Source organism: Leucoraja erinacea, chromosome 2, assembly GCF_028641065.1.
Source record: "Leucoraja erinacea ecotype New England chromosome 2, Leri_hhj_1, whole genome shotgun sequence".
In the NCBI taxonomy this organism is placed as follows: Eukaryota; Metazoa; Chordata; class Chondrichthyes; order Rajiformes; family Rajidae; genus Leucoraja; species Leucoraja erinaceus.
Window position 1 is genome coordinate 139,115,900 of NC_073378.1, and position 12,870 is coordinate 139,128,769.

General features: G+C 47.6%; 1 protein-coding gene across 1 annotated transcript in view; it reads right to left on the reverse strand.

The window, feature by feature from the left end:
- Positions 1 to 234: 234 nt before the first annotated feature.
- Positions 235 to 12,870, reverse strand: part of LOC129716189 (alanine aminotransferase 1-like) — a 31,578-nt gene continuing 18,942 nt past the window's right edge. Inside the window, exons 6-11 of the mRNA XM_055666063.1 lie at positions 11,715 to 11,794; positions 9,284 to 9,420; positions 4,318 to 4,492; positions 1,595 to 1,750; positions 1,400 to 1,512; positions 235 to 454 (exon numbers count right to left, since the gene is read on the reverse strand). Coding sequence (XP_055522038.1) covers positions 364 to 454; positions 1,400 to 1,512; positions 1,595 to 1,750; positions 4,318 to 4,492; positions 9,284 to 9,420; positions 11,715 to 11,794 — 752 coding nt within the window. The 3' untranslated portion in view covers positions 235 to 363. The remainder of the gene's footprint in view (positions 455 to 1,399; positions 1,513 to 1,594; positions 1,751 to 4,317; positions 4,493 to 9,283; positions 9,421 to 11,714; positions 11,795 to 12,870) is intronic.

Sequence of the window (12,870 nt, forward strand, 5' to 3'; positions counted from 1 at the left end):
CCCCAATCTGGGTAAGACCCCATCCATTTTCTTTATGCTCTTGTATCTATCCATAAGCACACCCCCCAGGCTTCTGCGCTCCGTGAAAATAGTGCTCTATAGCCTGCTCAACCTCTCCATATAAATCTTCTCTGCACTCTTTCCAGCTTAATGACATCCTCCCTACAGCAGTGTGAGCAGTACTGAACACAGGACTCCAAGTATAGCCTCACCAACATCTTACAATCCCCGGGTAATAAACAACGACACACGAGTTACTTTGTCATTGTATTTACTGTGGGTATTTGTGATTCATGTAGAGAGTAGCTCGCCCTTGCTCACTTCCATGGGTTACTGGTGACACCAGGCCACCGCTTCCAACACTCAGGAAAACTCTGCCATGAACTTCCTGTGGAATTCCATGATCTTCTCCAGGGTCAGCTTCAGTTTGTCGAGGGGCAGGAGAAAGTTCATTCTAGGAGGAGGAGAAAGAAAATAAGTGGCCAGGGTTTTTACACCAAGGGTGTTGAAGGGTGGCACAGTGCAGCAGCTAAAAGAGCAGCCGACTCACTGCGCCAGAGACCCAGGTTCAGTCCTGACCTCCGCGGCTGTCTCTGTCGTGTTTGGACATTCTCACTGTGACCGCCTGGATTTCCTTCCACATCACAAAGACGTTCGGGTTTGTAGGTTAATTGGCCTCTGTAAATTACTTATCATGTGTAGGGAGTGGATGAGAAAGTGGAATAACATAGAATGGATGATGATCGATGAAGGGTGTGGACTCAATGGGTCGATGGGCCTGTTTCCACGTTGTACCTCAAAACGAAACTGATAATGTCGGGACACACCTCTCCCACCAGTGCCCATTCCACACATTGCAGCCCTCACTCTGCTACAATGCACACACTGACACCCTGAAGGCAGATCAACACCACACCAGCCACAGTACCTACCAGCTAACAACGTGTGTTACACACGCTCCGGGGACAAGGGCAGCATGTCAGACACATGAGAAACTCATCTTGAAGGGGCACTGTGGGAGGGTGGCACTGCGCATCATGTGGGGTGGGTGGAACTGAGGGAGTGCCGTGCGGCGGTGAGGATGCGGTACTGGGAGGACTGCAGGAGGGGGATGGTGCTGGAGGAGGAGGTGTACGAGAGGGGCAAGAGAGGACATGGGCAGACAGAGAGGTGGAATGTTTCAAAGGGATCTGGAATGGGCATGGTTTCCCCAGGTGTAGTGGGAGTCAGAATGTCCCGCCCAAGAGGGTGTTGGGGGATATGGAAGGAATTCTAGGACATCCAAGGCCGCAGACCACGGCCCAGTCAATGAGTCAATGTGGAAGTTGCTGTGACTAATGCGGGTGTGATGGGCGTAAGGGCTCATCTCCTGGCCAAGCGGACATCTGTTTGACATTACCTGAAGTGCCAGGGCCCGTCCTGCAGACCGAAGTCCCCACCGGGAGCCAGTAGGCAGCCTGTATCCATCAGCAGTCGATGGCTGTAGAAAGTATCCAGTCGCAGGTTCATGGCCTGTGGGCACAGGGTCAGAGGTCATACCGGGAGAGGGACAGTCAGAGGTCACGCCGGAACAGTCAGGGTTTACTGGGTTTACCTCAGCTGCCTCCCTGGCTCCGTCCGGAAGTTCAATTCGGGGAAAGGCAAACGTCCCACTGTTAATTACCGCACAGCTAATGCCGGGAATGGTATTCAGCATTCCCTCTGTCAGACGTGCCTGTTCAGCCAACATCCTCAGTGATTCCCGCTTTTCCTGTCAAATAAAGCACAGAACACAGGAACAGTACAGCACATGAACAGGCCCTATGGCCCACAATGTCCAATGTGCTACCAACGCCACTATCATATCTGCCTCCACCACCAGCCCTGCCACAGCGTTCCAGGCCCACACCACACTAATAAAGAGCATTCCCTTTAAAATTTGCCCCTCTCACAAAGCTAGTTGAGATATTTCTACCTTGGGGAAAAAATAGCAAAGACTAGCTTTAAGGTGAGAGAGGTTAGTCTTTAAAGCTAAAGCTAGTATTTGATATTTTTACCATCGGGAAAACCCTGTCAAACTATCTATATGTCTCATAGTTGTACATACTTATATCAGGCCTTCCCTCAACCTTTAACGCTCAAGAGAAGACAATCCAAGCCTGTCCAACCTCTCCTAGCCTCCAAGGGAGCTAACACCTCCTAATCCAGGCATCATTCTGATAAATTGCACTCTCTCCAAACCTTATGCATCCTTCCTGCAATGGGACGAGCAGAACTGCACAGAATACTCCTTATGTACCTAACCAAAGTCCTGTAATGTTGCACCATGACCTCCTGGCTATAACACTCAATGCCCCGACTAATGAAGGCAAGCATACTGAATGCCTTCTTTCCCGTTATGTTTACTTGGGTGGACTTCGACCCCAAGAGGTCTTGATCAGTCCAACAAAACGAACAATTTACCTTAATGCAGTAACAACCAGACATTAACGCCTTGAACTCTTCACCACAAACCATCATCAATTCTCATGATGTCATCAGTGAACCTGAATTAACAATCTACCTTATTTTTTATCATCCATGGAGTCAAATAGCATATCAACAGGCTCTTGGAGCCAACTTGCCCATGCTGACGAACATGCTCCATGTACACTAGTATCACCATCCCGTGTTTGGCCATATGCCTGTAAACATGTATGCCTATCCATGTACTGTACATGTCCATATGTTTTTTAAATAATGTGATCGCACCTGCCTCAACAGGCAGCTCGGTCTATACACCTACCCCCTTGGTATTTTAAAAAAATTGCCTCAAAGTATATTTTCATCACCTTAAACCTATGTCCTCTGGTTCTTGATTCCTCTACTTGTCACAACATGTACATCTTATCTCTCAGATCTCTAGTAACTCTGTGACCACAGATGTTAGACTCATGGCCTGTCATTCTCAGGCCTTTCCTTGCATCCCTTCTTAAATAGAGGCCCTCCAGTCTTCTGGCATTTCATAATTTCATATTTCATAATGACCCATAAATCTTGGCCAAGGCACTTGCAATTTCCTCTCTATCTTCCCACAGTGTCCTTAGATATATCTGATCAGGTCCGGGAGATTTGTCTACTTTCATGTGTGTAGGACCTTCAGTATCTCCTCGACAGTAATACTGACCGGCCTCAAGACAATTCCTTTGACTACCACAAGTTCCCCGGTCCTCATGTGATCCGCCACGGTAAAGAGCAGAAAAACTCATTGAGGAACTTGCCCATCTCCCGTGGCTCCACACGGAGTTGACAGCTTTGTTTCCTGAGGGGTCCCACTCTCTCCATGGTTGCCCTTTTTCCCTTTACGTATTCATAGAATTCTTGGGATTATCTGCCAGAGCCATCTCCTGTCCCCTTTTTGCCCTCCTAATTTCCCTTTTTAGCGTGCTCCACAGTTCCCAAAATTCCTCTTGATCCCAGATGCATGTACCTGCCTTATTTATTTTTTAAATTCTTGACCATAGCCTCAATTGATCTTGTCATCCAAGCTTCCTTCTGTTCACCTGCCTTGCCCTGCACTGTAACAGGAACATGCATGTCCTGGACTATTGTCAGCACACTATTAAAACATCACAATTTCCAGAAGTACCTCTTCCCCCAAACAACTGGCTCCAATCAACTTGAGCTAGTTGCTGTCTAATACCTTCAAAGTTGGCCTTGTCCCAATTTTGAATGTTAATATGCGGGCACACCACTATCTTAAACCAAATAATGCAGTGGTTGGTTATCCCAAAAGGCTCATCCATGAACACTTGATCCAATTCCCCCTCCCAATTCCTTAAGATCCCTCCAACAACCCTTGAATTTGATACTTAGAATTCCACTTTGAAAGAACTCGAGGGCCTGAGCTATAGGTTGAGATTGGACAGGCTAGGATTTTATTCCTTGGAACATACGAGGCAGAGGAGTAATCTTATAGAGCTATATAAAGTCATGAAGAGAGTAGATAGGGTGAATGTCTTTTTCCCAGGGTAGGGAAATCAAGAGCCAGAGAGCATAGGTTTACTGTGAGAGGAGAAAGAATTAATAGAAACCTGAGTGGCAACTTTTTCATTCTGTTGCTAGTGGGTATATGTAAGTATCTGCCAGAGGAAGTAGTTGAGGCAGGTACATTAACAACATTTAAAAGATATTCGGACAGGTACATTGATACAAAAGGTTTATAGGGATATGTGTCAAATGTGGACATGGGATAAGCCCAAAGTGCCAACTTGGCCGACATAGACCAGATGTGCCACAGGGTCTGTTTCTGTGCTGTCTCTCTGTGTCTCTCTGTGACTCTCTGCGCCTCGGACTCACAGCCTGGAAGAGAGGGTAGGACGGGTGTCCAGGTTGTGGTGGACGGGTGGCGACGTCGATGGCGATCTGCGCTGTCACCGAGGCGGAGTCAAAGGCGGCGAGCATCAGTCCGATGTACATCTGCACCGCTGGACTCATGTTCAGTACCTCCATGAAACATCCCCGTGCGCCAGATCTGTGAATGGCCCGAGAGAGACACATCAGTCTGGTTCCAGACCACACCAAGATTGGCTGGTGTGTGCACTCTGAAGAAGGCTGTCAAGGTTTGCAGCGAGATGTAAATCTGCTACAGAAATGGCAGATGTAGTTTAATCTGAGCCAGTGTGATGTGTTGCACATTAGGAGGTCGAATGGGAACAGTGGTCCAAGTCCATAACCCCCTGACTGCATATGGTTCGGCTGCACATGGAGTAACGCGGCAGTTCTGAATGTGGAGGAAAAATGTGGAGGTTTTGATGAGGGTACAGAAGAGGTACATAAGTCATGGGAACAGAATTAGGCCATTCGGCCCAATGAGTCTACTCCGCCATTCAATCATGGCTCTTAAACACATTCTGCTTTCTCCCCTGAACCTTTGAAGATTAGCATTAGCGGAAAGTGAAGATGGCTGTGAAAGATTGCAGCAGGATCTTGCTCGATTGGCCATGTGGGCTGAGGAATGGTTGATGGAAATTAATGCAAAGAAATGTGAGGTGTTGCATTTTGGGAAGTCTAACTTGGGCAGAACCGAAACGTTGAATGTTAGCGGTCTGGGGAGTGTTGTAGAGCACAGGGATCTAGCACTGGGATGTCAGGAATTTCATATGCAGAAAGACTGGATAGACTCGGCTTGTACTCGCTAGAATTTAGAAGACTGAGGGGGGATCTTATAGAAACTTACAAAATTCTTAAGGGGTTGGACAGGCTAGTTGCAGGAAGATTGTGGATAAGGAGGAAATCTTTTAGGACCGAGATGAGAAAAACATTTTTCACACAGAAAGTGGTGAATCTCTGGAATTCTCTGCCACAGAAGGTAGTTGAGGCCAGTTCATTGCCTATATTTAAGAGGGAGTTAGATGTGGCCCTTGTGGCTAAAGGGATCAGGGGGTTTGGAGAGAAGGCAGGTACAGGACACTGAGTTGGATGATCAGCCATGATCATATTGAATGGCTGTGCAGGCTCGAAGGGCCGAATGGCCTACTCCTGCACCCAAGTCGGGGCGGCCCGGTCCGGGGAAGAAGCGACGCCCAAGTCGGGGCGGCCCGGTCCGGGGGAGGTTCGGCGCCCAAGTCAGGGCGGCCCAGCCCGAGGCTGAAGACGGCGCAGTACTCACGTGAGGGTGGCTGGGACGGTGTTCTGGCGGCGGTGGCCTGAGTCCGGGGTTCGGCCATGGGCCAGCAGCTGCGTCTGCAGGACTGGTGGGCGGCAGCTTCAACCACCCCGGGCCGCGGTGTTTGAGCCGCGGGACTGTTTTAACATCGCCCGGGGGGGCGGGGGGTATCGCCCCAGCGCAGAGGGAGAAGAGGAGGGAAGAGACTGCGACCTAAGACTTTTGCCTCCATCACAGTGAGGAGATGCTGGGTGGACTCACTGTGGTGGATGTTAATATGTGTTTATTGTTGTTTTATTGTATGGTATTATATGTATGACTGCTGCAATTTCGTTCAGACTTCGGTCTGAATGACAATAAAAGGCTATCTATCTATCTATCTATCTAATTCCTATGTTTCTATGTTTATATGCATAGTTCCTTGAAGGTGGACTCGCAGGGGGTCATAAAGGCGTTTGGAACATTCACCTTCATGAATTAAAATAATTGAGTATAGAATTTGAGAGGTCAAGTTGCAGTTGTATAAGAAGTTGGTGAGGCTGTATTTAGAGTATTGTTTTTAGACAAATAATCAGTATGTAGAGTCAGTATGGACAGAACTGATGACTGGTAAGGGTAAAAAGACCCAAATAGGAGTTATCTACTGGCTCCCAAACAGTAGACTGGATATAGGGTGCAAGTTGAATTAAGAGTTAAACTTGGCATGTAGCAAAGTTAATGTTACGGTGGTTGTGGGAGATTTTAACATGCAGGTAGACTGGAAAAATCAGGTTGGGACTGGACCCCAAGAAAGGGAGTTTGTGGAGTGCCTCCGTGATGGATTCTTAGAGCAGCTTGTACTGGTGCCAACCAGGGAGAAGGCAATTCTGGATTCAGTTTTGTGCAATGAACCATAAGGCAACTCAAGGTAAAGGAGCCATTAGGAGATAGTGACCATAATATGATAAATTTTAATCCACAATTTGAGAGGGAGAAGGGAAAATCGGAAGTGTCAGTATTACAGTTGAGCAAAGGGGACTATGGAGGCATGAGGGAGGAGCTGGCCAAAGTTGACTGGAAAGATACCCTAGCATGGGATGACAGTGGAACAACAATGGCAGGTATTTCTGGGAATAATACAGAAGGTGCAGGATCAGGTCATGCCAAAGAGGAAGAAAGATTCTAAGGAGAGTAAGAGGCGACCGTGGCTGACAAGGGAAGTCAAGTATCAAAATAAAATAGAAGAAGAACAACGTAGCAAAGATGAGCAGGAAGCCAGAGGATTGGGAAACTTTTAAAGAGCAACTGAAGATAACTAAAAAGGCAATACGGGGAGAAAAGATGAGGTATTAAGGTAAGCTAGCCAAGAATATAAAGGAGGATAGTAAAAGTTTCATAAGGTATGTGAAGAGGAAAAAAATAGTTAAGACCAAAGTTGGACTCTTGAAGACTGAAACAGGTGAATTTATTATGGGGAACAAGCTGAACAGGTTCTTTGGATCTGTCTTCACCAACAAAGGCACAAACAATCTCCCAGATGTACTGGTGGCCAGAGGATCTGGGGTGATGGAGGAACTGAAGAAAATTCACATTAGGCAGGAAATGGTATTGGGTGGACTGATGGGACAGAAGGCTGATAAATCCACAGGACCTGGTGGTTTGCATCCCAGGGAACTTAAGGAAGTGACTCTAGAAATTGTTGATGCATTGGTGATCATTTTCCAATGTTCTATAGAATCAGGATCAGCTCCTGTGGATTGGAGGGTAGCTAATGTTATCCCACTTTTTAAAAAAGCCAGGCGAGAGAAAGCAGGGAATTATAGACCAGTTAGCCTGACATTGTTGGTGAGGAAGATGCTGGAGTCAAATATAAAAGATGAAATAGCAGCACATTTGGATAGCAGTAACAGGATTTACATTGGGGAAATCGTGCTTGACCAACCTTCTGGAATTTTTTGAGGATGTAACTAGGAAAATGGACAAGGGAGAGCCAGTGGATGTAGTGTACCTCGACTTTCAGCATTTGGACGTATAGAAAATTGGTTGGCAGACAGGAAACAAAGAGTAGGGATTAACGGGTCCCTTTCAGAATGGCAGGCAGTGGCTAGTGGAGTACCACAAGGCTCGTTGCTGGGACCACAACTATTTACAATATACATTAATGATTTAGGTGAAGGGATTAAAGGTAACATTAGCAAATTTGTAAATGACACAAAACTGGTTGGCAGTGTGAACTGTGAGGAGGATGCTAATAGAATGCTGGGTGACTTGGACAGGTTGGGTGAGTGGGCAGATGCATGGCAGATGAAGTCTAATGTGGATAAATGTGAGGTTATCCACTTTGGTGGCAAGAACAGCAAGGCAGATTATTATCTGAATGCTGTCAAGTTAGGTAAAAGGGGAAGTACAAAGAGATCTCGGGGTACTTGTTCATCAGTCACTGAAAGTAAGCATGCAGGTACAGCAGGCGGTGAAGAAAGCTAATGGCATGTTGGCCTTCATAAAAAGAGTTGAGTATTGGAGCAAAGAGGTCCCTCTACTGTCATATGTTGATAGAAGGCAGTGGAAGCCAATTTTCTGGATGCTTTTAAGAGAGAGTTTGATAGAGCTCTCACAGATAGCGGAGTCAAGGGATATGGGGAGGAGGCAGGAACGGGGTACTGTTTGTGGATGATCAGCCATGATCACAGAGAATGGCGGTGCTGGCTTGAAGCGCCGAATGGCCTTCTCCTGCACCTATTGTTTGTTGTCTATTGTTTATTGTGTTCAGTTCTGGGGACCATGTTGTAGGAAAAATGATATCAAGCTGGAAAGGGTATAGAGAAGATTTACCTGGACATGATGGTCTGAGCAATAGGAAGAGGTTGGGTAAGCTCGTACTCTATTCCTTGGAGCACAGGGGAATGAAGGATGATCATATAAAAATGTATAAAATCATTTGGAATAGATCGGGTAGATGTACAGAGTCTCTTGCCCAGAGTAGGTGAGTCAAGGACCAGTGGACTTAGGTTTAAAGTGAAGGGGAAAAGATTTAATGGGTACCTGAGGGTAACATTTTCACACAAAGGGCGGTGGGTGTATGGAACGAGCTGCCAGAGGAGGTAGTTGAGGCTGGGACTATCCCAAGGTTTAAGAAACAGCCAGTTACATGGATAGGACAGGTTTGGATGGATATGGACGAAACCCAGGCAGGTTGGACTAGTGTAGCTGGGGCATGGCTGGTGTGGGCAAGTTGGGCTGAACGGCCCTGTTTCCACACTGTATCACTGTGACTCTATAACTAAAATGCAGATTTTCATAATGATGTCAGTTGGAAGTTTGGAACTACTTCCTAGTTCACGGCAGCAAAGTTCTGTAGTCTGATAACAGTGGAAAGAAGCTGTTCCTGTATGTGCTTTCACGTTTCTGAGCAGAGTAGAGGAAATGACTGGGGTGTGACTGGTCCTGGATTATGTTGGCTGCTTTCCTGAGGCAGCGTGAAGTGTAGATGGAGTCAATTGGGGGAGGTGGGGTGGTTGGCCTACGTGGTGGACTGGACTACATCCACAACTCTATCCTATTGTGGCCTTGTGCAGAGCTATGGCTGAACCACGATGGGATGGAATGTGTCTTGTGTTCACCGGAATAACACTGCCATTCTCACGTCACTGAGCACAGGAAGAGAAGAGTGTCACTTACTCCCCAATGTGGCCACTGGACACGGAGTTAAAGGACACTAACTCCAGCACACCCGCGTACTTGGGACCCATTTCGGACAGAACCTTCTTGAAGGTTTGCTGCTGGCAGCTGCCACTGTAGATATCAGATGGGTGACCCTGGGGAAGAGAAACATCAGCAACAAAGAACACAACACCAGTTAAGGCTGAGAAAGCAATGGAAACTCCCACTGAGGGTGAACAAAAACATTCTGAATCTATGAATACATCACCATGCAGCCTGGCTCTCAATGGGGGGAAAGTTTTGGTTCTTTGGGCAGTAATAGGGAGGGTAGATTGGGGTGATGTGGTAGATGGAATATGTCCAGGTGACGAGCTGCACCGTTGTGTTTGTGATTGAGGTTGGATTCATCAGAGCTTGGGAAGAAGGGGCAGGCGGATGGGGAGCTGATTGCACCCTGACTCCAGTCTGCAAAGACTGATTGCACCCTAACTCCAGTCTGCAAAGACTGGACCCATCTCCAACCATTCCTCCCCAATCACCACTTACAGCCTGACTCCAGTCTGCAAAGACTGGGCCCTTGTCTACCACCCGCCCCCTCCTTGCTGCCTAACATCAGTCTGGCCAACTCTCCATCTCCAACAATAGTAATTGAGGAGGTGGAAAAGCTGTTCAGGAGACAGAAAAGCCAGAAATCTCCAGGGCCGGACAGTGTTTCCCCCTCAACCCGCAAGCTCTGTGCCGAACAACTGGCACCAGTCTACACAGACATTTGCAACCAGTCCCTGCAAACCTACACTGTCCCTGGCTGCTTCAAAGTCTCCACTATTGTTCCCGTACCCAAAAAGGCAAGGATTACTGGTCTTAAAGACTACCTCTTTCACACTGACATCTGTAATTCCGAAGACCACTCAAAAGCTTGTGCTGGCCCACCTGAAAAATATCACAAACCCCCTGCTGGACCCTCTGCAGTTTGCATACTGGGCAAATAGATCAGTGGATGACACAGTCAGCCTAGGTCTGCACTTCAACCTTTAGCACCTAGACCGCCAGCGGACCTATGCGAGGATATTGTTTGTGGATTTTAGCTCTGCATTCAACACCATTGTGCCAGAGCTACTGCACTCCAAACTCTCTCTGTTGATTGTGCCTGAACCCCTCTGTCAGCGGATCATCAATTTCCTGACAAACTGGAAGCAGCATGTGAGGCTGGGAAAGCACATCTCAGACCTACAGACCCACAGCATAGGAGCACCGCAAGGCTGAGTACTCTCTCCTCTCCTTTACTCTCTCTACACAACGACTGCACCTCCACAGACTCCTTTATTAAGCTTCTGAAGTTTGCGGATGACACAACCCTGATTGGACTGATCCAGGATGGGGAGGAATCTTCCTACAGACAGGAAGTGTCACAGCTGGTGTCCTGGTGCCATCGCAACAACCTGGAGCTCAATGCCCTTAATATGGTGGAATTGATTGTAAACTTTAGGAGAGTTCTCCCTCCCCTCACCCCACTCACCATCACCAACACGACAGTCACATCTGTGCAGTCATTTAAGTTCCTTGGAACCTTCATCTCGAGGGACCTTAAGTGGGGGGCTACCATCAACTCCACAGTCAAAAAGGCACAACAGAGGATGTACTTCCTGCAGTAGCTGAGGAAACACAATCTGCCACAGGCAATGATGGTCCAGTTTTATACTGCCATCATAGTCTGTCTTCTCCTTCTCCATCATGGTCTGGTTTGGCTCAGCCACCAAGCATGACATCCGGAGGCTGCAGCGAATCGTCCGATCAGCTGAGAAGGTTTATGACTGTAACCTTCCCCCCATCGACGAACTGTACACTGCAAGGGCCAGGAAGAGAGTGGGTAAAATCATCTCTGACACCCCTCACCCTGGCCACAAACTCTTTGAATCACTTCCATCTGGAAGGCGACTCCAGACTGTCTGCCAAAGCTGCCACAGCCAGACATAAAAACAGCTTTTTTTCCACGAGCAGTAGCTCTACTCAATAACCTCAAGTCTGTAGCCTCCTTATGCTCTGGTATCTTATTTCATTCTTACCATGTTTCAATTATAATGCTTTATTTTTAATTGTGTACTATATATTGTGTTGTTACTTGTGAGCGAAGCACCAAGGCAAATTCCTTGTATGCTAATAAATGTATTCAATTCAATTCAAAAATGTATTCAATTCAACTCTATTGCTCATGATTTTCTACACCTCTATAAGATAATCCCTCGTCCTCCTGTGATACCGATGGGAAGGGAGCTGCAGGACATGTGAAGTTGGGATGGGCATGTAGGGATGGGCGGATTGGCTTGTGTTGGCTTGTGTTGGATAGATTGGGTGTGTTGTGCATGGTCTGTGGGCATTGACTTGTATCAGTTCAGCGTCACACCCTGTGAAACTTGCAAACATTCCCACCAGCAAGTCACCACCTGCTTACCTCTTTGGCTAATATGAGCAGCCCCTCATCCACAGCGAATCGGATTACATGTTCCATGCACCGCCTGCTCATCACATGACCTGTCAGGGAGCAATGAGGAGAGGTTGAGGGAGTTTGCTGACCATGGCGGGGATAAATCAAGAGGCAGAAGATCTGACATGGATAATGTGGGTGGGGGCATCGGGATGGGAGGGGAACACTAAAAACATATCCAGTTTTGAGCAACAGAAAGTGGGGTTTACAGGAGCCCTTTTGGAGAGAATCGGGGTCTCCCCTGCTCGGGGGAACAGGGCCCCTGATTCAGACAGAGGGGCCGACTTCTTGTGAGAAAAAGTCCCCTGAGGTGGGGGGGGGGTGGGGTGGTGAACTTGTGTGTGTGTTGGGCTAATCTTTTCCCAGTGTGTGTGGAGTCACTGAGTCCAAGTGGTCGGTGGGTTCCTGAGCATTTTGGGAATTGGGGAATCTCGGGATGAGGCAGGAATGAGGTGGTGCAAGTGGACAGGCTGATGAAGAAGGTTTTTGGCAAGTCTTGCGTTCCTTGGGAAGGGGAATGATACATCGTGATACGCTGTACAAGTCGTTGGTGAGACCAAAAGTGTGTAATTTTGGTCGCTCAGCTACAGGAAGGATATCATCAATTTGGAAAGGATGCAGAAGAGATTCATCAGGATGTTACATGGGCTTGCTACAAGGAGAGGTTGGATAGGCCAGGACTTTTATCTTCCGCTCATAGGAGGCTGTGTGATGACCTTATTGAGGTGTACAAGATGATGAGGGGCATGGATAAAGTGAATGTCACTGTCTTTTTCCCCAGAAGAGAAGATTTCTAGGGGGCACATGCTTAATGTGAGAGGTAAGAGATTAAAGAGGAAGTCTGTATCTGGAGTGAGCTGCCAGAGGAAGCTACAGAAGTGGATACATTTATGATTTTAAAAGACGTAGACTAAGTGGGACCCATGGGGTCCCAGTCACACGGGAGGCCTGGTCCCCCAATGCAACCCATCCCCCAACGCAATATTCCACCACTCACCCAAAGCTCTTAACTGAGCAGCTGCAGCTCATTTCCCCTCATCTCCATCACTCCCTCCCCCTCCTCTTCATGTGTGGGCGGGGACGAGCGGAGAGGATGGAAGTGGGGTGTACGGTGGGAGGGTAG